Source organism: Drosophila nasuta, unplaced genomic scaffold, assembly GCF_023558535.2.
Source record: "Drosophila nasuta strain 15112-1781.00 unplaced genomic scaffold, ASM2355853v1 ctg16_pilon, whole genome shotgun sequence".
NCBI classification, from domain to species: Eukaryota; Metazoa; Arthropoda; class Insecta; order Diptera; family Drosophilidae; genus Drosophila; species Drosophila nasuta.
This window is the reverse complement of record NW_026869398.1, coordinates 960625-984215: the sequence shown is the minus strand read 5'-3', so window position 1 is coordinate 984215 and position 23591 is coordinate 960625. Positions and strand designations below refer to the sequence as shown.

The 23591-nt window shown below is 39.9% G+C and overlaps 1 protein-coding gene across 3 annotated transcripts in view; it reads right to left on the bottom strand.

Annotated features, from left to right (window-relative positions):
- Positions 1-23591, bottom strand: part of LOC132797686 (hemicentin-1) — a 101639-nt gene that overhangs the window by 21800 nt on the left and 56248 nt on the right. For all 3 annotated transcript variants that reach the window (XM_060809437.1, XM_060809438.1, XM_060809439.1), the window contains exons 7-8: positions 19089-19240; positions 1847-1991 (exon numbers count right to left, since the gene is read on the bottom strand). In XM_060809437.1, the coding sequence (XP_060665420.1) occupies positions 1847-1991; positions 19089-19240 (297 nt within the window). The remainder of the gene's footprint in view (positions 1-1846; positions 1992-19088; positions 19241-23591) is intronic.

The window sequence follows — 23591 nt, the reverse complement described above, 5'->3', positions numbered from 1 at the left end:
CAATATTTTGCTTTTATTAAAAATGAGCCGCAGCTTAAATTTCTATTTTCGATCACTCGCTATTTAAAACTCTTTCGTATGGCCGAGCATCGAAGAACTACTTTGTATTTTGCTGGTTGGAGCGAGAAGGGTCGTGAGCGAGAGAGCTCTGAATTATATTCTCTTGTTTATCGGTTTGCCAAGTACGTTATTGTATGCGGTCAGATCTTCGAAGACTACATTATGAAGAAGAATACACTATGTTATAAGTAATTTTCAATACACTATGTAAATTTCACTACAAACCACTATTGTGATACACCTTCTATATCAACTACTATAGAAGCCTGCGCACTAATCTTTTGGTAAGGCAACTCCGTTACCTCCATGATTTCAGTTCCAAATCAGCAGAAGTATAGTCAGATAAGTAAAGCGTTTATCTCTCAAATGACAAAATTATATTGCGTATTTTTAAGTGTATTATAATGAATAATCGTAAATATGCTATGATGGATATAATATTTTTAGTTTTTTTATTAATATAGTTTTTGCCAATAATTATCCAATGTTGTCCTTCACTTCACATCAAAAGTGTTTAAAAAGATCAGATCGGTATAGAGGCGTTTAATAGTGACGATGAATATTGATGCAAATTAGAAAAGAGTATATGGGCGAAACAACGTAAGTTTAGTAATTTTAACAATGGTAAACCCCTTTCTGTTTAGGAAGTTGCAAATATTGGTTTCGGGACCACACAATGCCACAAATATCTTGAAAGTGCTTTTACATCCAACGTCTAGCTTTCTTCTCGAGGGATGATTGGTCACAGGAAGAATGGAAACGCTCCATTGCAATGTCGTGACTCTTCACTTCATAAGTCTATGTGGCAGGTTTAAAGTCTGGAAAGACCCTATTCCTACGTACGGTGGAAGGCCAGGGTCTTCGCCATCGATCCCGGACAGTGGCGGTCTGAAGTGGTGTCGAATTGTCTCATCGCTCAAGCGAGCGTTTTGGCAATGAAGAACCCCGGTCACGGGAGATATAAGATGCACCCGACGAGGCAATAGTCTAGCTCGCCATCGACGCAGGTTATGAAATCCCCTGCCATCGCATTCGTGGATGACCGGACGAATAGAACCGTGTTTCAGATAAAATTTCTAAACTCAGCAAGAGCACAAGAATATTTAAAATTGCAAAGGAAAAGTGTAAGTAGTGTAGTAATGTAATATGAAAGTGTGTGCAAAACCAATTTTCATGTGGGCAAAACACCATACGCTCTTCAGCATACAAAACAAGTTAGAAAGCTACAGTCGAGTGTACTCGACTGTGAGATACCCGCTACCCATTTTGAATAAAAGGATATACCAAAAATACCCCGAGTAAGTAGGCGTTTTTGCCCATACAAAAGTATTTCTTTAATAACTTCGACAATATCTGATCGCAACCAGCAATCACAACTACTATAGTTATTATTGTATATACCAAAATTCCAGCTTTAAAATTAATCTTGTTATTCGATTTTTGTTAATTTGCGGGGACGGAAGTGCGCGTGGCAAAAACTTGAAGCAAATTTGATTTGCGTGCAAACATAACAAATGCTGTAGATAAAAATTATAGCTCTATCTCTTATAGTCTCTGAGATCTAGGCGTTCATACAGACGGACATGGCTAGATCATCTCGGCTGTTGACGCTGATCAAGAATATATATACTTTATAGGGTCGGAGAAACCTCCATCTACCTGTTACATACATACATTTCCTGCCGGCACAAAGTTATAATAACCTTCTTGTGATTGTTACATTTATTTTAATAAAAGTGACGGAGATACCTTCTGTGATTGTTACATTTAGTAATGTTATACTTACATTGTATATCCAATTTCCATCCATCTTCTAAAGGATCAGATGGGACAGCATGGTTATATGCTTTACATGATAAAAATTTTCCGGAATCGGTCTTACTTAAATTGATAGAAAGCGTACTGGTCGTTTGATTTCCGTCACTTGATGTCTAAAATGTGAAAATAAAAATGGAAAGTTTATTGGATCAATTTGGTAGAATCATCACAGGAAATATAAAGGCTAAAAAATACTAAATAGCTGCAGTTAATACAATTTTTTGTTGAAAAACTTTTCAGTTTTAATTTGATCGAAATTCAATTGATTGCATCAAAAGTCTAATATAGCTTTTAAGTTGCGTATTGGATTTTTCCACATTCACTCAATTGTAAGGTGAATATAATTTTATTAACGCGTTATATTAGTCCATTTGATACCCTTTGAGTAGCAATGTAGGAAATGCATGTAACAAGTTGAAGAGCCTTCTCCGACTCCATAAAGTATATATATTCTAGGTCAGCATGAACAGCCGAGACAATATAGCCATGCGCGTCAGTCCGTTTGAAAATTAGATTTAACTAACTTACGTTGGCAATACGTACACAGTTGGCGAAGCGAAAACAGTGGTGGAATCATACAACTCTGCGATAAACTGGAAAGTTATTTTCAGACGTCTAACAGTTATTATGCAGATAAGAGAGATCTAACCATTCTCGAGTATCAAGTCGTTAACCTAAAGTAGTTCGTCCATTATGGAATTCTATTAAATGGTGTACTATCAGCTGCCATTAATCCTTAACCAAGTTGACGTATAGGAAAATTCTTCTGACCCAATAAAAGAGTTATCGAACAGCTGTGGAGGCAAAGCTCTTCTAAGAAAGTATGCTTACGGGGGCTCAGTGGAGATTTTCTACGTCTTTTAGCTGTAAAAGAACCAAGGAATGCATTGCATTTATATAGTTTGCTGCGCAATCATTGAAACCCTTTCTTACCAAATGTCAATTACCCCTGTACCACTTAAGCAATTCAAGACTCTGCTATACACCACGCCCAACTAATCAGCACCTCCACCAAGACAACGACCTTTTCAACCTAGAGCAGGAGCAGGAGCCTGAACAAAGACTTGCTCCGGAAAACATCATAATTTCAGAATGAATACTGGTTGTAACCAGAACTGTTTTCAACCTTTATTCGTAAAAAACCCAAGGAAGAACAAGAAATCTTTTTTCGTCGTTCTTTATGCCGCCAGAATATCAATTAGGCTTGTAATTACTTTTAAAAGGACTAATTTCTGACTCCACCTCAAATTTGCAAATAAAATTTTTGGCGTCGGCAACAACAATTTTCGTTTTGGTGAGCGACCGATAAGTCCGACACCATGAGTTATCGCCTAAACTGCCATACTTTTGGTGGAATGAAAGTTAAAAATACTTGAAACGGATGGCATTAAATTTGTTGAAGCTTTTTTTTTTTTGTGGACTTTGCTTTTATTTATTGAATCTTCTTCTAAATTTTGAGACTAACAATAAGTTTACGAATCTTAACATTAAAATTTCGCTAACAGTGTATTAAGACTGCATTCTGGTTACGTGTCACTCAAGTCGGTCGCTAGGTATGTAAGTCATTATGACGAAGACGTCATTCGTTGCTCAACCTTGTTAGACCTCTCGCCAGGTGGTTAGGGTGCAACAGCAGCTTGGTAAAGTACTTTTCCTTCTGTTTTGCAATCACTTATTTAACTGGTAGAATGTTTATGTCGCGTTGTATGTTTTCGTTGCGAACGTACCACGGTGCCCCGGTGATGGTTCTCCAGATCTTCGACTGAGCTCGCTGGACTATGTCAATATTACTTTTGCTGGCATTCCCCCATAACTGGCCACCGTACATCCATATAGGTTTTAGTACCGAGTTATACAGCAGGACTTTATATTCAAGGCTAAGGGGAGACCGAGCGTTATAAGCCAATGAAGGCTGCTGGTTTTTAGCTTAAGGTGTGTTCTTTTGGCTTCAATGTGAGTTTTCTGTCGAGGTGTACTCCTAGATATGTCACTTCGTTTGCTTGCGGGAGTAGAGTGTTGCCCGGGGATTTGTTCGGATTCAGTTGATTTTTGATGATGCTAACGATTTCATTTGGGCGAAATTCGATGGGCTCATGTTGAAGCTGAGGCTCATTTGGGAAAGTCGGCAAAGTAAACGCACTCGTGGCAGGATTTGGTTGGAATACTTTTTTAAGATGGTTGGCAAACGTGCTGGCTCTGTCTGCATCGCTACTCGCCCAGCCTCCTGTGGGACTTCTAATAGGCATCACGGTTTCTTTCGGTGAGCTCACACTACTTAAGCTCAAAGCAACCAATACAAACCTCCAGTCACATACGAAACATTAATCCAATTTTCCACGGCATAGGGGCTCTATTGATATACTCTGGCAACGGAAAGGCCTTCTGGAAGCGACACGAGATTGCACCGTATCTAAGCCTGACAATAAAAGTTAATCATAGCTTTTCAACCCCACGAACGGCCCATACTTAGGAGGACTATAGGAAGCAAGCATTTCTCCACTCTTCTGTCCAAGATCGAGGCGTATCTGAATTCATGGTGGATAATCCCAAGTCGATGAGCTCTACGGACTTAATGGCTTTATCTCTCGATCACTTCCTGATATGCGGCCCTCTTGTCTCTGTTACTCAGACCGTGGTCTTCATTCTTAATATGGATTATCAGATGTGTCGCTTAAAAATATATATATATATATATATATATATATATATATATATATATATATATATATATATATATATATATATATATATATATATATATATATATATATATATATATATATATATATATATATATATATATATATATATATATATATATATATATATATATATATATATATATATATATATATATATATATATATATATATATATATATATATATATATATATATATATATATATATATATATATATATATATATATATATATATATATATATATATATATATATATATATATATATATATATATATATATATATATATATATATATATATTATATATATATATATATTATATTATTATATATATATATTATATATATATATATATTATATATATATATATATTATATTATTATTATTATATTATTATTATTATTATTATTATTATTATTATTATTATTATTATTATTATTATTATTATTATTATTATTATTATTATTATTATTATTATTATTATTATTATTATTATTATTATTATTATTATTATTATTATTATTATTATTATTATTATTATTATTATCCAGCGCAAGGGGTCGGAGGCATTGTTTTTATGGCAAAGCGTCTGATCGGCTTTAACTTGGCGAAGTCCAGCGTGATCCATACACACGTGTCTCAAGCATCTCACCGCCTCCTCGCGGCGACCCTGGCAAATAAGCAGCTATCGTCCGATAGCTTCTTAGCTAAGGTGAGAAGGCGTAAAAAAAATCCAGCATGCGTCTGTTCCCGAATCGGGCGGCAAACTGGTTAGCGTCTGTTCCACATTGGACGGCTATCAAACATGTCTTTCTCCGGATCGGGAGACACAAAAGAAGATTCGCTCGCTGATAACCAAGGCAATCTTTCACCTCAGTACCCAGCTTGAACCCCTGGCGAAATGGCTGATGGGCAAATGCCAAGGTTACCTCCGCCCTATTAAAACGTAGCGAGTCTTTAGGTACGTTCGACTCGTGATCATCGTTGATTTGATGGTACAGGTGCAGTTGAGTTTCACTCCTGCTTAACGCCGTCCTGGCTCTGAATACGAGTTTCATAAGAGCTCGCATCAACCCATCGCATGGACCTCACTGCTTGCAAAGGGACCCATGGGGACGAAACAAGGTATCTGTACATACGCGAGGAGATAGCGGCCTAAAGTTTGGACCCATATAGAATGAACATACAATCAACAAAAACCACACAAACAAAAGAGAAAGAGATGGAAGAAAATATCTTCAACAAAAACACGAAAACAGCGAGAACACCACCTAAGCAAGCTGACGCCATGGAAGCAAACAAAGCTGACTCCCTGAGCACGAGCAAGCCCAAGCTACAACAAAACGAAGATAGCACACCTAGAAATGTTCTACTCTCGAGGCTAGGTGACATAGAAACACCAAGGATTCCACACGATGCAGCACCACTCACATCGCAAAAAACCAACGCAAATCCAGCGCAACAAACAAGGATCAACTCTTCCCCACGGCAAGAATTCATACAAAAGATGCGACGGGAAGAAGAAAATGCACTGCAAGAGTGCCGGCGGGTTTTGCGGAACATGAAAGCCGCAATGAAGATCCAAAAAAACATTTCTAGAGATGTTAAACAAGGAGTCGGCGAACTCGATGAAATCCTCGACCAAGTGGAAACATACCGACGAAACTGGCTAAGCCAGGAGGCTGAAGGTAAACGCATAAGTGACATAAAAAAAAACAATGTGGATGAATCGACTACGCCGAAAACCTCTGCCGCTCCGCAGTCAAAACGGCCCCTCCCAAGCCCAGTGGACGTCGACTCACCAAACACAAAGAAACCATGCGCCACGAGCACAGGCGCAAACTGGCAGGTTGTGCAGTCAAAAGCTGATAAAGCACAGAAGCAAAAATCCAGCGCTCCCAAACAAACAACTGGCGGCGAACAAAATAAACCCTCAGGAGTCAAGCCAAACTCAGAGAAAGGCAGCACTCAAAAAAGACGGCCAAAAAATGAAGCCCTTCTTGTGAAACCAAACGAAGGACACACTTATGCAGACATACTTAAAAGCCTTAAGGAAACTGTGGACCCAAACGACGCTGACATTAAAATTCATGCAGTTCGGAAAACAATGTCTGGAGCGCTACTACTAGAAATGAAAAAAGGCACCCAGGTGAGCACCGATTTCATTAACAAAATCAAAGGTGTCCTACAAAAAACAGCGGAAGTAAAAGAACTCAAACCGACGAGCACACTGGAAATCCGGGATCTAGACGCACTCACTACAGCCAACGAAGTCGAGGAAGCCATACAGAAGATCCTCCCGGACATAGGGGACCGACTAAAAGTAGTGGTGACAAAACCAAATAGTCGGGAACAAGTGAGAGCATATGTCACACTCCAAACTGAAGCTGCAGAGACGCTTCTCAAAGCAGAAAAATTAACTGTTGGCTGGATTTGCGCCAGAATGCGCATGCAAACAATTCCCACGCGCTGCTTTAGATGCTTCGAGTCGGGTCACACCCAAAGAGAGTGCAAAGGCCCAGACAGAAGAAACCTTTGCATCCGGTGCGGCGAAATTGGACACAAGTACAAGGAATGCAAAAATCCCCCAAAATGCTGCGTGTGCGTCACTGCCGGACTGAAACCAGTTGACCACATCCCTGCCTCCAGCAAATGTGCATCGGTAAGAGCCCAAACATGAAGATCCTCCAAGCAAACATGCACCGGAGCAAAACAGCCGACTCGCTTCTCTCTCAACTCGTGCTAGAGAAGGCGGTTGATGTTGTCATCATCAGTGAGCAGTACAAGACTCTCAACAATGGTACATTCCTAACTGACAACACCGGGACGGCAGCCATCTGGCTGCCAAACATAAACAACTTCACCGTTACAAGAAGCGGTGCCGGACAAGGCTTCGTATGGGCACAAACTAAAATCTGTAATATCATGAGCTGCTACCTGACGCCTAGTGACAGTATAAATGAATTTAAGACGAAGCTAGACGCAATAGAAGACCAAGCACAGCAGCTTGGCGGAGACTTGATCATCGCGGGTGATTTCAACTCTAGAGCCATCGAGTGGGGCATGACGACAAGAAACCCCCGGGGCAGACGGGTACTTGATATGGCTGCCAGGCTCGGGCTAGTGGTCGCAAATGAAGGGTCCACACCCACTTTTTGCAGACCAGGATGCGAGGGTACAATCCCAGACATCACTCTGGTGACAGAAAGAGCAGCGAGCAAACTACAGGAGTGGGGTGTACTGGAGGACTACACGGGCAGTGACCACCAGTATATCTGCTTCTCCATAAACTCAAACCATAGACGTCGGCCCGATCACAATAAGAAAATCACCCGAAGGTGGATCGCGAAAAAACTGGACACCGAGAAACTCATCGAAGTACTAGACGCAAGTATGGAAACAGCCGTAGACCCTAGGGACGCAAGAAGCACAGTACGCCACACCATGCGCGCTATAGAACATTCTTGTGCGCAGCGATGCCCAAAACGACGAGCTTCCTTAAAAGGAAAGCTGCCTACTGGTGGAACGAACAGATCGCGGAGCTCCGAAGAGCCTGCCTACGCGCGAGAAGGAAAATGACTAGAGCCAGATCTCGAAGCAGTGCTACGGCGGAAATCGAGGAGCACAAAGAAGCTAGAAAGCGCCTTAAACTTGCCATTGTCCACAGCAAAAAGAGCAAATGGGAAGAGCTGCGAAACGACATAAATACCAACCCGTGGGGTCTCGGCTACAAAATCGTAACGCGCAAGCTAGGAGCGCAAAGGCCGACTCCGGAGCTCAACGAAAACGTCATGGCCAATATAGTCAACACGCTCTTCCCACAGCACAAACGACGCACCGACCCAGAGATGCCCGCCCTCGAAGAGGTTCCTTTCTTTACAGAGAATGAACTCAGATCGGCAGCAAAATCTTTGAAAAACAACAAGGCACCCGGACCCGATGGGATTCCATCCGAAGCACTAAAAGCCATAGCAGACGCACGCCCGGAAATCCTGCTAAACATGTATAATGCTTGCTTGATGGAAGGAATTTTTCCAGAGGTGTGGAAGCGACAGCACCTAATGCTAATAGATAAAGGAAAGGAGACCCAGCTACCCCAAGTGCATATCGACCGCTATGCATGCTCGACACAGCGGGGAAACTGCTAGAAAGATTGTTAAAACCTCGGCTATCTACAGCCATAGAAATGGCAGGTGGCCTATCAAATAGACAGCATGGCTTTCGACCAGGTAGATCGACAGCTGGAGCACTGCAGTGCGTCATAGAAGCGGTAAGCGATGCACAGAGAGGAAACGCCTATTCCAAAAAAATAGTGCTCCTGGCCGCCCTTGACGTTAGAAACGCCTTCAACAGTCTGCGATGGACTGACGTCATCGACGCGCTAGAAAATCGCTTCGGAACACCAGCCTACCTGATGCGCATGGTCCGCAGCTACCTAAGCAACCGAGAGCTGATATACCAGACGCAAAGTGGGACCAGGCGAAAGACCGTCACTTCGGGTGCAGCACAGGGCTCTATCCTCGGCCCGGACCTGTGGAACGCTAGCCATGACAGCATCTTCTCAATAGAAATGCCAGACGACTGCAACCTGGTCGGGTTCGCCGACGACATCGCCGCCATCATCAAGGCACGCGACATGACGGAAGCGCAGCGGAAGCTAAACCAAGTCATGATGCGAGCAATGGCTTGGTTTGAAACCCATGGTCTAAAGCTCGCCACAGAGAAGACTGAACTAATAATTTTAACAAAACGGCACATCCCTCTCGAAGTGAACATGCACGTGAGCGACGACATAATAAAAACAAAATTATCGCTCAACTACTTAGGCATCCGTATCGACCCAAGAATGACTTTCTGGACCCAAATACACCATACAGTGGAAAAAGCGTCAAGGGCAGTGGCATCACTCAGTAAGCTGATGGCAAACGTTGGTGGCCCAACTGAGGGTAAGCGTAAACTGCTGATGTCAACAGTAAACTCGATACTGCTTTACGGCTCTGAAGCATGGGCAGACACCCTGACCATAACACAAAAATGCAAAACACTGTTGGCCGTTCAGAGGACGGCGGCACTTAGAGTAACATCCGCATACCGGACAGTGTCGACAGCAGCAGTCTTGGTGATTAGCAGCGAAATCCCTATAGACCTGAAGGCCAGAGAGCGACGGCGCACCTGGCTAAAGCGCCAAAATAACCAAGAATCTGACACCGACCCCAGAGAGGAAACTATGCAACAGTGGCAAGATCGCTGGACAAACGAAGAAACCGGTAGGTGGACTGCCAAACAAATACCTGACGTAAAAATATGGAGCAACCGAGACTTCGGCGAAGTAAACTATTATTTGACACAGCCGCTTTCTGGGCACGGATACTTCGGAAAGTACCTGCACCAAAGAGGACTACGCCAACAGCCAAGCTGCGTGTATGGCGATGCCGATATAGATGACGCAGAGCATACTTTTTTCTCATGCACTCAGTGGCAAACAGAAAGAGAGCTACTTGAATCGCAGATCGATGGAATCTGGAGACCACAAAACGTTGCAAATCTGCTCGTAAGTAACGAGCAAAACTGGAAAATAATAACGATACACGTCGAGAGAATCCTCCGACGCAAAAAGAGGCGCCTGGACGCAGGTGGAACATGAGCTAAAAACACCAGAGCGCCCAGCCTGAAGTTATGCGCACTCAAATGCGGTTCCGGGCTGGGAAATTCCGCCCTGAAACAGCGAAAGGGGAGTTTTTAGCGGGTCAGCATGCATATGCGATCCCCGCACAGCCATAGTTTGAGACGTCGCTATGGTGGTGTGTAGACATTTTCTTCCCTACCTCAAAAAAAAAAATGATTATTATTATTATTATTATTCATGGATTATTTTTTTGCAACAATAACCCAACCACATATTATTGCCTACATAGTCTTGCTACTATTAATTAATGCTATTTTTCTTCACGGGGAAAATGTCCCAAACGTTCTATTTTTATTTGACCATCTTGATGTTTCTCTTCACTTTCACTTAATATATAAGTTCGGAATAATAGGTTGTTTATTTTTAATAATAGATATAATTCGACATCACTTGTTATATTTTGCTAGCCAATCAAGTTTGTTTCGAATTTTGACAAGCCAATTTTGGCCCCCGAAAATCAACAAAAATCGAATAGAAAACATAATTTTGACACTAGAGTCGCGATACTTCTTCGATACTGGAATTTATGTGGCTGTCAAATCAGTAGTTCCTCATTCGAAACAGGTAAGAGACAGTGTCGCCAACTTGGCTAATTTCTTGCCAGATTTGGCTATTTTGCATGACCTAAATCTGGAAACCACTCAATTTTGCAGGATATTTTAAATAATTTGTAATATTTGATTATATTCATTTATTTAAAGTCGACTAAAAAAACAGTCGACCTTCAAATTTAATTTTCGGAAATCGTACATTGGCAATAGAGACATTGTATGTGGCTATCGATACATACACACCACGTTTACCAAATTTTGATTTGATTTCGTTGACCGAATTTTTTATTTAAATACTAAAATATTATTTACCCCTTTCTAGCTTTCGGGTACTTGGAATTTTCTCAACATTCAATTTCACTGATTTTTGTGTTTGTGCGGTCGCTTACGAAAAATTCTTAAAATATATGCTTGATTGAAGGATCCTTCAATTTAAGGACGTATAATGCGTTTACATCAGACAACCAGATCATTTTGAAATCTACATTTGTTTGGAGTAGAATTGTTTAAAACCAGTTAAGTTATTAAGTTATTGAATATTTTGAAATTCTTTAACACGCCTTCCGATAAAATCGATCCTATACTGAATCAGTATGCTAATATTCATTTATCTCTCATTATTTTGGACCGAAGTTAATTTGTACAAATACGCTGGAAGAAATATTCCATTTAACGATTTGGCTTCACTTTCTATCATGCTCCTAAGCTTACCATGGACAAATGCAATGGTAGAATAAGTTTTTAGCCAGGTGAACCTGGTAGTCATTTTTTTTCAGATATGGATTGCAACGAGCTGAAAAATGCTGTTTTCAGTACGACTTCCCCCCATAAGTGTCTTTCACAGATTGGTACAATGCACTATGGGTCAAAATCCCAAATTTGCGGCATAAACTCTAAAAATGGACCTAAGATTCTGAAAATTTGCACAAATATCTGGGAGAGAAAGATAGAATTTCGGAAAAAATTTTGTGTCAATTTGACCACGCCTTCCTCCCGCCCCCATATAACCCTCCGTATGAAACACTGGATCTCAGAGACTATAAGAGATAGAGCTATAATTTTTTTTCGACAGCATTTGTTATGTTTGCACGCAGATCAAGTTTGTTTCAAATTTTTGTCACGCCCACTTCCGCCCCCGTAAATCAAAAAAATCAAATAACAAGCCTAATTTTAAAGCTAGAGTTACGAATTTTGGTATATAAAATAATTACCATAGTAGTTATGATTCCTGAAAATTTTGATTCAATCAGATTAAAATTGTCGAAGTTATTAAAAAAACACTTTGAGCAGCGCTGCATGAGAGAACTCATAAACACCTGCAACATGTATTGTTATTTCAAAAGGGGCAAAAACGGGCAAAAACCATTACTAAAAATGGATTCTATAGAGATTTGTTAAAAATATTACATTTTTACCTTTAAGGCACTTTGAGGCACTTAAAAGAAAAGCTTCACAGAACACATGTACTTTTGTTAGAATAAACTAGAACAACACATTTGCAACACATTAGTCAAAACAACACAAACATTTAGAAATATAGAAAAACGTTTAGTAACTATTAATTTACATACCTTGATCTTTATTTTCCATTAACACACTTTTAACTTTTAATGTTTGGTTCAATTGAATTACGAGCTGCAAGTCGTCAAAATTTTCGCGGGTTTTTTGTCTAAAACAAAACAACACTGAACAGCTGACTTTAAAAGCGCGCCAAAAATTAGGGGTATTCCCAAAAAATTTTATCAAAATTTTTTTATATCATTTAAGTATTCAAGATACCAAAAAAATAATTAAACAACACTATTTCAAAAAAAAAAAAATCATTTATGCCGCATATTTGGGCTTTTGACCCATAGTGCAATGGGAAAGTATTTAAGTACCGAGGAGGAAGAAATTGGGCAAATTTTAAGCAATTTGCTTAACGAAGAAATATCATAAAATAATCAACACTTAATTAACAAAAATATAAGATTTTGTTATTTACAACTAACGGCTATTTTAATTTACTATTTTTGAAAAAAATCTAGTTATTTTTGTCTATTTTTTTTGCCTTCACTGGTATAATTGTCCACTAAGAGTTGGCAACACTGGTAAGAGAGTGTGGCCAACAAAAGTAAAACAGACCAGTATTATTCTTAAGGACATACGGGTTTTTACATTCAAATTTCGCGCTTCGCTTGTGAAGTCAAATATAATCGTATATGGCAATGCTGTATATCGTTTGAAAGGTATTGGCATCACCTTTAAAATGTCATATATATATGTCAAAACGCCGAGCAGTGGTTTAGGCGATTCCGAAGTTGCAATTTTGATACCGAAACACCCAAGCCTTCCGGACGACCAGTGACGGTTGATACGGAGAAAATCATGGAAATAGTGGATCGAGATCGTCATGTGACTATTAGAACCATCGCAGAGGAGCTGCAACTAAGCACGGAAACCGTCCATAGGCATTTAAAGTCGAAAAATTTACCAAAAAAGCTCGATGTATGGGTGCCTCATGAGTTATCCCAAAAAAACCTTTTTGACTGCACTGTAATAAACTTGACTCATTTCTGGATCGGTTAGTCACTGGTGATGAAAAATGGATAACATAAAGCGTAAAAGATCCTGGTCAAAGCACGTCGTCTCAAACGGTGGCAAAGCCAGGACTGACGGCTCAGAAGGTGTTGCTGAGTGTATAGTGGGATATCAGAGGAATTATCCATTATGAAGTGTTGCCCTATGGCCAAACCATCAATTCTGACCTCTACTGTGAACAACTGGAGCGATTGAAGATTGCTCTTAAACAGAAGCGGCGAGCCATGGTGAATCGTAAGGGCGTTGTGTTCCATCTTGACAACGCCTGGCCCCATACATCTGACGCGTCACAAGCTACGGGAGCTTGGTTGGGAAGTGTTAATGCATCCACCTTATAGTCCGGACATTGCCCCAAGCGATTACCATCTGTTTTTGGCCATGCAAAATTTTTTCGATGGACAAAAATTGAGTTCAAGGGAGGATTGTGAAAATCGAATCGCCGAGTTTTTTGCCAGTAGGAACAATGACTTCTTTAGGAGAGGCATATACAAGTTATCATCAAAATGGCAGAAAACCATCGAAGACAACGGTAATTATAGCACTTAAATCGGACAATGCTAACTATCTTAAAATCATCGTCAAAAATCAATAAAAAAAACCGGTATGTCATTACCAAACAACCAATATTTGGTATGGATATAGTACTACACTCAAAATAAGCCACATTGTTAGCGAAAACAACTAAGACAGATAGAAACAAGTAAGAAAGCTACAGTCGAGTGTACTCGACAGTGAGGTACCCGCTACCAATTTTGAATAAAGGAAATATATTTCCTGTATTTTTCTCAATATGTACCGAATATACTGCAAAGACTCCGAAAATATACCAAATGACATATTTGGTATATCGATATAGTACCGCATTCAGAATATACCATAGACGGGACAATATACCAGATTGTCAGCCAAAGCAACTAAGACCCCTAGTAAGTAGGCGTTTTTGCCCATGCAAAAGTATTTTTTTAATAACTTCGACCATTTTTATTTGATCGCAACCAAATTTTCATCAAATCAAAACTACTATTGTAATTATTGTATATATCAGGAAATGTATGTAACAGGTAGAAGGAGGCATCTCCGACCCTATAAAGTATATATGTATTGTCTTGATCAGCATCAACAGCCGAGACGATCTAGCCATGTCCGTCTGTGTGTATGTGTGTCTGTCCGTCTGTCCGTATGAACACCTAGATCTCGAAGACTATAAGAGATACAGCTATAATATTTTTCGACAGCATTTGGTATGTTTGCACGCAGATCAAGTTTTTTTCAAATTTTTGCCACCCCCACGTAATTTAAAAGCTAGAGTTACGAATTTTAATATTATATATACAATAATAACTATATTAGTGATGATTCGTTAAACATTGGTTGCAGATAAAAATTGTCGAAGTTATTAAAGAATTACTTTTGTATGGGAAAAATCACCTACTTACAAAAGGGGTCTTAGTTGCTTTGGCTGACAATCTGGTATATTATTTCGTCTATGGTATATTTTGAATGCGGTACTATATCGATATACCAAATATATTGCTTAGTATATTTTTTAGTATTTTTGTAGTATTTTGGTAAATTTTGAAAAAAAAAAATACCGCAATATATTGCATTCATTCAAAATGGGTAGCGGACATCTCACAGTCGAGCACACTCGACTGTAGCTTTCTTACTTGTTTTTTATATATATATATGTCGGAGAGTGAGTAAAGCAGCATCTCGTGTCGGCACATTAGCACTGCGTAGTTGTAGGTGCGTATCGGCACATTGACACTTTTTCGTTTTTTTTTTTATTATTATTATTATTATATAAATTTAACAGAAAATAAAACAATAGATAGAAGATAGAAAGGAACTGTCAAGGAAATTCTCGTGTACTGCCGTGTGGTATTGGTTCACGAGACCTTGACAAGAGCTCACTCCCCTCCGCTTCGCCTGCGAGTACGTTCCCTCTCTAGAGTCCGTAGTGCGGTGGTCACTTTTTCTGCATAGCTGCATACCGCTGATCAGTACTCTTCTTTCTCCAGCATGTGGTTCACAATAGAGTCCGTCGTGACTCTACATCTTCTCTCTCCTTTAAGCTCTCGTCGCTCACTATGGCTCTTGCCATTTCCTTAGGCACTCTGTCTTAAAATTGGCCCTCTACTCCTGTAACTATAAGACCTCTCTATCGCCAGAGTATCCATCGTCATGCCAGCTATTGCTAAAGCGGCGTCATCCGATATGGTCCTGAAGCCACTGCAGACCCGCAACGCGCAGAGTCGATAGGTCGACTGCATCATTGCACCCATACTGGAACGCCGTAGAGCATTGTTGCTCTAACCACATGATCTTTCGACTATTTATCAGGACCGCTTCAGTCTTGTGATCAGCTAATTGCAGTCCCACTGTCGCGAGCCAATCTTGGACAGTGGCAACCACTAAGGCAACATCGTCTGCAAAGCGGACAATGGTTGCACACTCTGGAACGTCAAGGCGCAATATGTCATCGTACATGATGTTCCACAGTAGCAGGCCCAACACGAATCCTTGCGGAACACCTCCAGTGATGTTGAACGATTTGGTTCCGTTATCCGTCCTATACCTCAGAAAGCGTTTCCTAAAGTAGTCCTCAATTATTCCCATTAGGTAGCTCGGGGTATTGAACCGCCTTAAGGCGCCTATAATACAGCTCCAATTTGCAGAATTGAAGGCGTTCTTGACGTCAAGAGTCATGACTATGCAGTACTCCTTTGCACCACGCAACACGTCATCTTCTGCCTGACTCTCTTAGCTATATCTGCTATATCTTGTGAGATAGCGTCTACGGTTGAGTGCTGCTTTCTGAATCCGTATTGCATGGGTGACACATCTCCTGCTTGACGGATAGACTCCTCTAGCCTATGGCTCACAAGCCGCTCCAATATTTTGCCTGTTGTATCGAGCAGACAAATCGGTCCGTAGGACGACGGCGAATCTAGTGACTTGTTAGGTTTTGGGATCAGCACCAGATTCTGCAATTTCAGTCTGCGCGGGAAGACACCTTGCCTCATACACTTTCCAAAACTTCTGCAAAGCACTCCGGATTGAGCCTAATCGCCATCTTCAGCACACGATTTGGCCGGTGCTCAACGTGATCTTCCATTAAAGGAACAGTGGATGCGCCCGTGAACAGCGCACCCACTTTGCCATTATGGACGCCCTCCTCTCTGCGGCACTGCGCAGACATTTGGCTTGAGTTTTTTCAGTACCACATCCCCAGATGGCTCTATCGGCTTCGTTGCAAAGTTCTAGGAATTTGTCCCTCATGCTGCTCAGGATGGACTTTTCAGCAGCCTGCGATTAACCTGCGATAAATCAGCTCTGCCTCTTGATTGTTGCAGGATCCTTCGCGATCTTATACATCGCCTTCTTGCGTCTGCGATCTGCTGGTTTCACCAGAATACTGGTACGTGGTGTCTTATGCATGATCTTCACACCGCAGCGTCGCAGGCATCCGTGATTGAGCGCATGAGCAACTCGGCGCTTACCTCTGCGTTGTCACTCCAGTTGGGAACTACAAAGGATCCAGCGAAAGTTTCCGATCCAGTGCCAGCTCTGGCGAAAGTGTGTTGGTCGCCATTGTTCATGAGGGCCAGGTCTGATGTGGCAAGGGCTTCCAACACTGTTTGTCCTCGGGCGGTTGTCCGCCTGCTACCCCATTCCTCCGCCCAGGCATTGAAATCCCCAGCGATGATCACCTGTGGCTTTCCCCTAAAGTCGAGTGCTATCTCCTCCATGATGGATGCGAATTCTGTGAAGGTAAGACTGGGAGCCAGATAGCAGCTGTATAGCCACTGGTTTCCCCATCTAGCCCGCACGAAACCACGGGATAAGCGCACATTAGTAATCTGAGGCTGTTCTAGGCCATATACCCATATTGACGCCTTTCCTTTCGCGTCTTCTACGTAGCTTGGATTCTGAATGCTTCTATATGGTTCGTTCAACAAAGCAGCATCCAGAGGTTGGTAATGATTCTGCTCATGATTCTGCTATGGCTCATGATTCTGCTATGGCAGCCGCTTAAATTTGATGCAGCTCTTTCTGTAGCTCCTGAAAGTTTGCCGCGTTTCTTTCCTCCCTTTGGTTCGTGTCTCTGCTCTGGGTCGTATATGCAGTGGCTTGGCACTTCGCTATGCTCACCACTCAGCTGCTTATTTTGGCTCCACCGGTTGCACTCCGCAACCGCTGACCAGCACTGCCGCCAGCTGATCGTCTGACAGCTGCCAGAGTGCAACGAGATTGCAAAATGCAAAGTGTAGTGGTCACAAGTGAAAACATCAAACAAAGAGATTCGCAAGAAAAGGAGAGTGAGTGACTTACTCAACTGAGCGAGAGATGGTGTACCTCTGCCCCTTTCCTACCCGGACCCACGGCCCACGCTTGGGCCGCCGATATAAAACCACCTAAACTCCGGCCGCCTGGGCTCGAGCGGCAGAAATATGATGCAGAGTGAGTGACTCTACTTGCCGAGTAGCGATTGGTAATATTTTCTATATTTGCAGACTGTGAATACTATTTAAACAACTCGGTGCACTATTAGCGTATCAATAAACGCGTCCGCGCATATGCACACTCTCTCAAGAATCTTCTTATGTTACATTGACACTGCGTAGTTGCAAGTGCGTATCGTGTGCATGTGTGCATGTTGCATCATCCTTTATTTGCAGAACATACTCCGACATATATTTACACATCTATATTGTTGTCTATTTTTTTTAATACATTTCAATACAATTATAACAATGATTTAATACTAATTAAAAAAAAGGAAATTCCAGCATATTAAGAAACAAAAATCTTCATTGAAATATGTTTCAACATTAAAATGTTATTTCAAAATCGTTCTTTTTAAGATTGAAAAAAATCTTAAATCAAGATTATTTCTCTCTGTGTAGTAAGTAGTCGTGTTTTTCACACAAAAGTATTTCTTAAACAACTTCTAAATTTTTTACCTAATCGCAACCAAATTTTCAGAAATTATAAAGACTATAGTTGCTTTTATATATACAAGGAAGTGCTGTCTTTAAAAAATAAAAGTTATATGAGATTATATGGCTTTATCGTTTTGCTTGTTGACGCTCATCAAGAATATATATATCTTATAGGAGAAGACGCTCTCCTTCCACCGTACGGGTTGCGCGTATAAAAATTAATTTAGATCAATATCTAGGCTACTTGAAATTATTGAATTTACAAATAATGAAATGGAATATATAGGTATACATACATAAATATATATGAAATGGAATAATTAAATTATCAATTTTCGTTTCATTTCCTTGGTAGCTACTAGATACTCGCAAAGCTAGCCGAAGACTTCATTTTGTTCATAATGTTTTATGCATCAAATAACTAATCATAGACCTCGGTTTCAGCCTTGACCTCCCATTTCCAATTATCTTGTTGAAAATATCAAGTTTTTATATGTATTGCTGTCAGGAAGTTAGAATTTAAAACATTTGTTTTTGCAAGAAATACACATTGGTCTATTTGATTTAAAAACAATACCATTTCGTAACAATTTAATGGATTATCAACATTTTTAAACTATTTAACTTAAAAATATCAGCGACCACTATTTCCGTTAGATTCCTCAAACAACGTTAGAAGTATAATTTTAGATTTGTCATAATCAAATTGTAAATAAGTTTTTAAAACAGTTATTTGATGCTTACAGTTTCAGTTGTCTTTTCCAGTCTAATACCATTTTGCCACCATGTGATTACGGCAGGTGGTCGCGATCCAGCACTTTGACATAGAAGGTCATATCTTCGGCCCGCTGATAGTGGTTGATATGCACCTAGCAATCTTATATTTAAAGGTGCAACTGAAAACAAAAAAGAAGAATATGAAAATGTGCACATGAAGTAAAGAGAGAAATTGTGCAATATAGTATATGTAGTCGTTTTGCGCAGCGCACTTAAGACAAGATAATCTATGCAAAGCCTATTGCGAATGATATTAAGATTTGATCATTTTATTTCCAGCTACCTATAGGGTAAGATGGTATTATAACTTTTCGCTAAAACAAATTTTTTTTGATCAGAAAATGGCATCTCTGAACTAATAAAGTATATATTGTGGGACGATAACAAACGTTAAGATATACCAACACTTTTGCCCATATCTTTTACGATCTTTTACGTAAAACTCATAGACAGTATATCTTGTAGGATACAGCAATTGTATGGAAGACTTGAAGACTGCTCCAGTTTTCGGGCGAAACTTAGATTTAAAAGAGCCCGCCCAAATAGAGCAATATTTTTTGAAATTCTTTAGTGAAACGGATAAGTGATGTGTTTTTGGAAATTTTTTCCGTGCGTTTAACTAAATGTAGCAGAAGTGCTCTCTAAACATTTAGGTGGAGTATTCGCCATGAAACATGTAGAAGGACATTTTGTCAATAGAGAATTCGTATACAAAGAAGGAAGTTATTTCCCAGATTGCGAAGATGTTCATGTAGAAGATCAATCTGAAAACTCTCGATTAGGATAAACCTTTGCCGCTGGATATTCTGGGTAAATTGAAGGAATACCACCCGCGCATCCCTTTCCCAGGGTGCAATTCCAGGGTATCCGTAAGCTGCAATATGACAACTTCTGTGATGCTTCAAACCCAGCTTACGGAACAGTCATCTAAGTCTAAGTTGAGAAAGTGCAGTGCGTTGCCACTTCCCTCCTCACAGCAAAGTCCAAAGTCCTCCTAGACAAGTCGTTATCAATCACTTATTTACAACTGCAGTGCATCCACTCTTCCTAAACCACCGGGCGACAAGTAAAAAAAGGTTATTCTCGGCCGACTATAATTACCCTGGCATGGTTAAACAAACCAACCGACACGTGGATGGCGACGGTATTTCCAAGAAAACGCAAGTCAGTGCTTCAGAGATGTCAGCGGACTGGACACGGGCGAACCGGCCCAGTCTGTTCACCATCCAAACGCCTTCAGTTCTCGCCACAGCAACCACCTGAGGGGGGCTCTGCCGACTTCTCTGATGTCACCACCGCAGCATAAGGCCATAACCATCCTCCCGACTAAAAGCATTTTGGTCCACCCCGGAAGAAGATCAACGTATCAGCGATCATCTCGGATTTCCGTCAAGAAGAACTACTCCAGATTGACCCTCAACTTGGCTGTCACACCCGCCTCCGGCCGCTCGAAGACCTCGACCAGTTCTGCAGCTTCGCGATGGCTATGGTTTAAACTTGCGACGGTCTCCATGGTGCTCAATGCATTTGCCAGACCGGCAGTTAAAATGTAACCGCAGTAACAATGTATCCGCATTATCGACATTACATTTTGTGGTATATTGTGTGTAGATCATCCCATATATTGTTTGCATGCCATTACCATTCTTTTTAACCACCTGTGAAAAAATGTATGTACATTTTTCAAACGCAAACAATACCAAACTGTTTTTTTTTTCATTGAAAATTGTATCTCAGAGTCAGTTGAGGCGAGTGCATTGTGAGTGACTTTCACTTAGTACTCTTTTGCTCTCTCACAATACCTTATCACACAAGCATATGGAACCAGTGTCGCCAACTTTGCTATTTTCTAGCCAGATTTGGCTATTTTGCATGACCTAAATCTGGAAACCCCTCAATTTTGCAGGATATTTTAAATAATTTGTAATATTTGATTATATTTATTTATTTAAAGTCGACTAAAAAACAGTCGACCTTCAAATTTAATTTTCGGAAATCGTACATTGGCAATAGAGACATTGTTTGTGGCTATCGATACATACACACCACGTTTACCAAATTTTGATTTGATTTCGTTGACCGAATTTTTAATTTTTTTACATTATTATTATTATTTGGACGTTGACGTACTAACGGCAGTACCATCAAGTGGCCCAGCGATACCAAGCACGGGCTTGTTGACGCGCGGACAAAACAAAAAAAAAATTTGTGAACAGCATGCATTAAACGAAAACCGCGAATAAATATTAAAAGACGCTGGACAGCTAATTAAATTAGATTAAAAATATGTTAGAATAAATGTATTATAAGATAAATAACAATTAAATACTCGATAAATAAGCTAATAATAAGGTTTTAAGCAAAGGAATAGATTTACTAGAGCAAACTACGTTATTGAGATTATTATAGTTCACACACAGAATACGGAAGGGATTATGGCAAGTTAGTAGATCTACGTGAAATGAGAAGAGGAAGAAAATTCCTAGTGATCCTGACAGGAACTGCAAAACTAATTTGACTTAACAGCTCCAAAGAGTCTATTTCACCATTAATTAGTTTCTGTATAAAAACAGCACCTTGCATAGTTCTACGGTCAGAAAGAGAAGGAAGGTTTAGTAATAAAAGTCTACTTCGATATGGTGGTAATCTAATATTAGGATTCCAATTTAAACTACGAAGAGCAAATAATAAGAATTGTTTCTGCACCGATTCAATCCTATCTTGATAAACCCTATACTGGGGATTCCAGACAAGAGATCCGTACTCAAGGATAGGACGAACCAGTGAGACGTACAAAGTCTTAGTGATGTAGGGATCATTGAACTCTTTCGACCAGCGTTTTATAAATCCCAGAACACCAATGGCCCTATTTACAGCAGACAGAATATGTTTATCGAATTTTAGTTTTGCACCAAGCAGAACCCCTAAGTCATTCACACCTTCAATTCGCTCAAGAGGAGTATCATATAACATATAGTTATTTAACTGGGAAGAACCCCTTCACCCCTTGGACACATTTAGATACAAAACCATTATAATAAACATTTTGAATTCTGTTGGAAAGGTATGAGGATATCCACTCAATTAGGCTATGAGGAAACCCTAAAACATTAAGCTTATACAGTAAGAGGTGATGATTAACAGAGTCAAAAGCCTTACTAAAATCGGTGTAAATGACATCCGTTTGCATTTTATTCTCGAATCCTTTAATTACAATAGAAGAGAACTCCAATAAGTTAGTAGAAGTGGATCTAGACTTCACAAACCCATGTTGGTAAGGTGAAATTATAGATTTACACAGATGTTGCAGTTGAGAGGTTATAATTTTTTCAAATGCTTTCGGAATCGCAGACAATTTAGATATACCGCGATAATTTTGAACTTTAGATTTACTCCCTTTTTTTAGGATAGGTATAATGTATGAGTTTTTCCAGATTTTAGGAAAAGAACATGAGTTAACGGATAATTCAAACAATTTAAAAAGCGGTTTACAGATACTACCAGCACAATACCTTAGCACACAACTAGGTACTCCATCCGGACCAGCCGAAAAAACAGGTTTTATAGCCAATAGTTGCGTTAAAATAGAGCTTTCAGTAATTAAAGGACCAAAAATACAATTAGATGAAATTAACTGATAAGGATAAGAAAATGAGTTTTGAGAACTTGGGACAGAATATGTCGTTTGGAAAAAGTCCGCAAATAAATCGGCAACATCATGACCATTAGATACTGTCATATTCTCCAAAGACATAAATGATGGTGATGACGCGGATCTACGCTTCGAGTTAAGTCGTAAAATCGCTTTGGATCACGCTGAAATCTTATTCTGCACCTACTCAAATAATTATTATAATACTCATTGTTATGTGTGCGAAAAGCAGCTTGTGCAACAGAATAACGCAGAAAATCAAAAGAAGAGCCAGTTCCTTTGAATTTTTTGTAAAGTCTCGACTTACGATTTTTTAAATTCGATAATTTCTTTGTAAACCATAAGGGTTTATCAGACAAATGTGGAATACTTGATGGAACACAAGCATCAAATAGCGAGTTTAAAGTAGAATAAAAAAATTCAACCGCTATATCCAAGTTTGTAGACAACGAAAGTTGGGACCAGTCAGTTTGAGATATAAGCAGAGCAAGTTTCTCAAAATCGGTTTTCCGAAAACAACGAGAAAGCTCACCACAACGTACACTCGACTCTGACGCAATAAATGGGAGCTCCAACATAATTTCTAAAGTGGGATGGTAAGGGTCTTCAGGGGAAGATATAGGAGATATTCTCGATAGAGAACATGAATCTGGGTCTAAAACAAAAATAAGGTCTAGAGACCTGTTTAAGCTATTTGGAATACCGTTAATCTGAGACAATGATACCCCAAAGAGACTATCAATAAAAACATGGGATACAGAGGGGCAAAGTCCATTTAGATTCTTGGCGGAATGCCATGACACCCCAGCGATATTAAA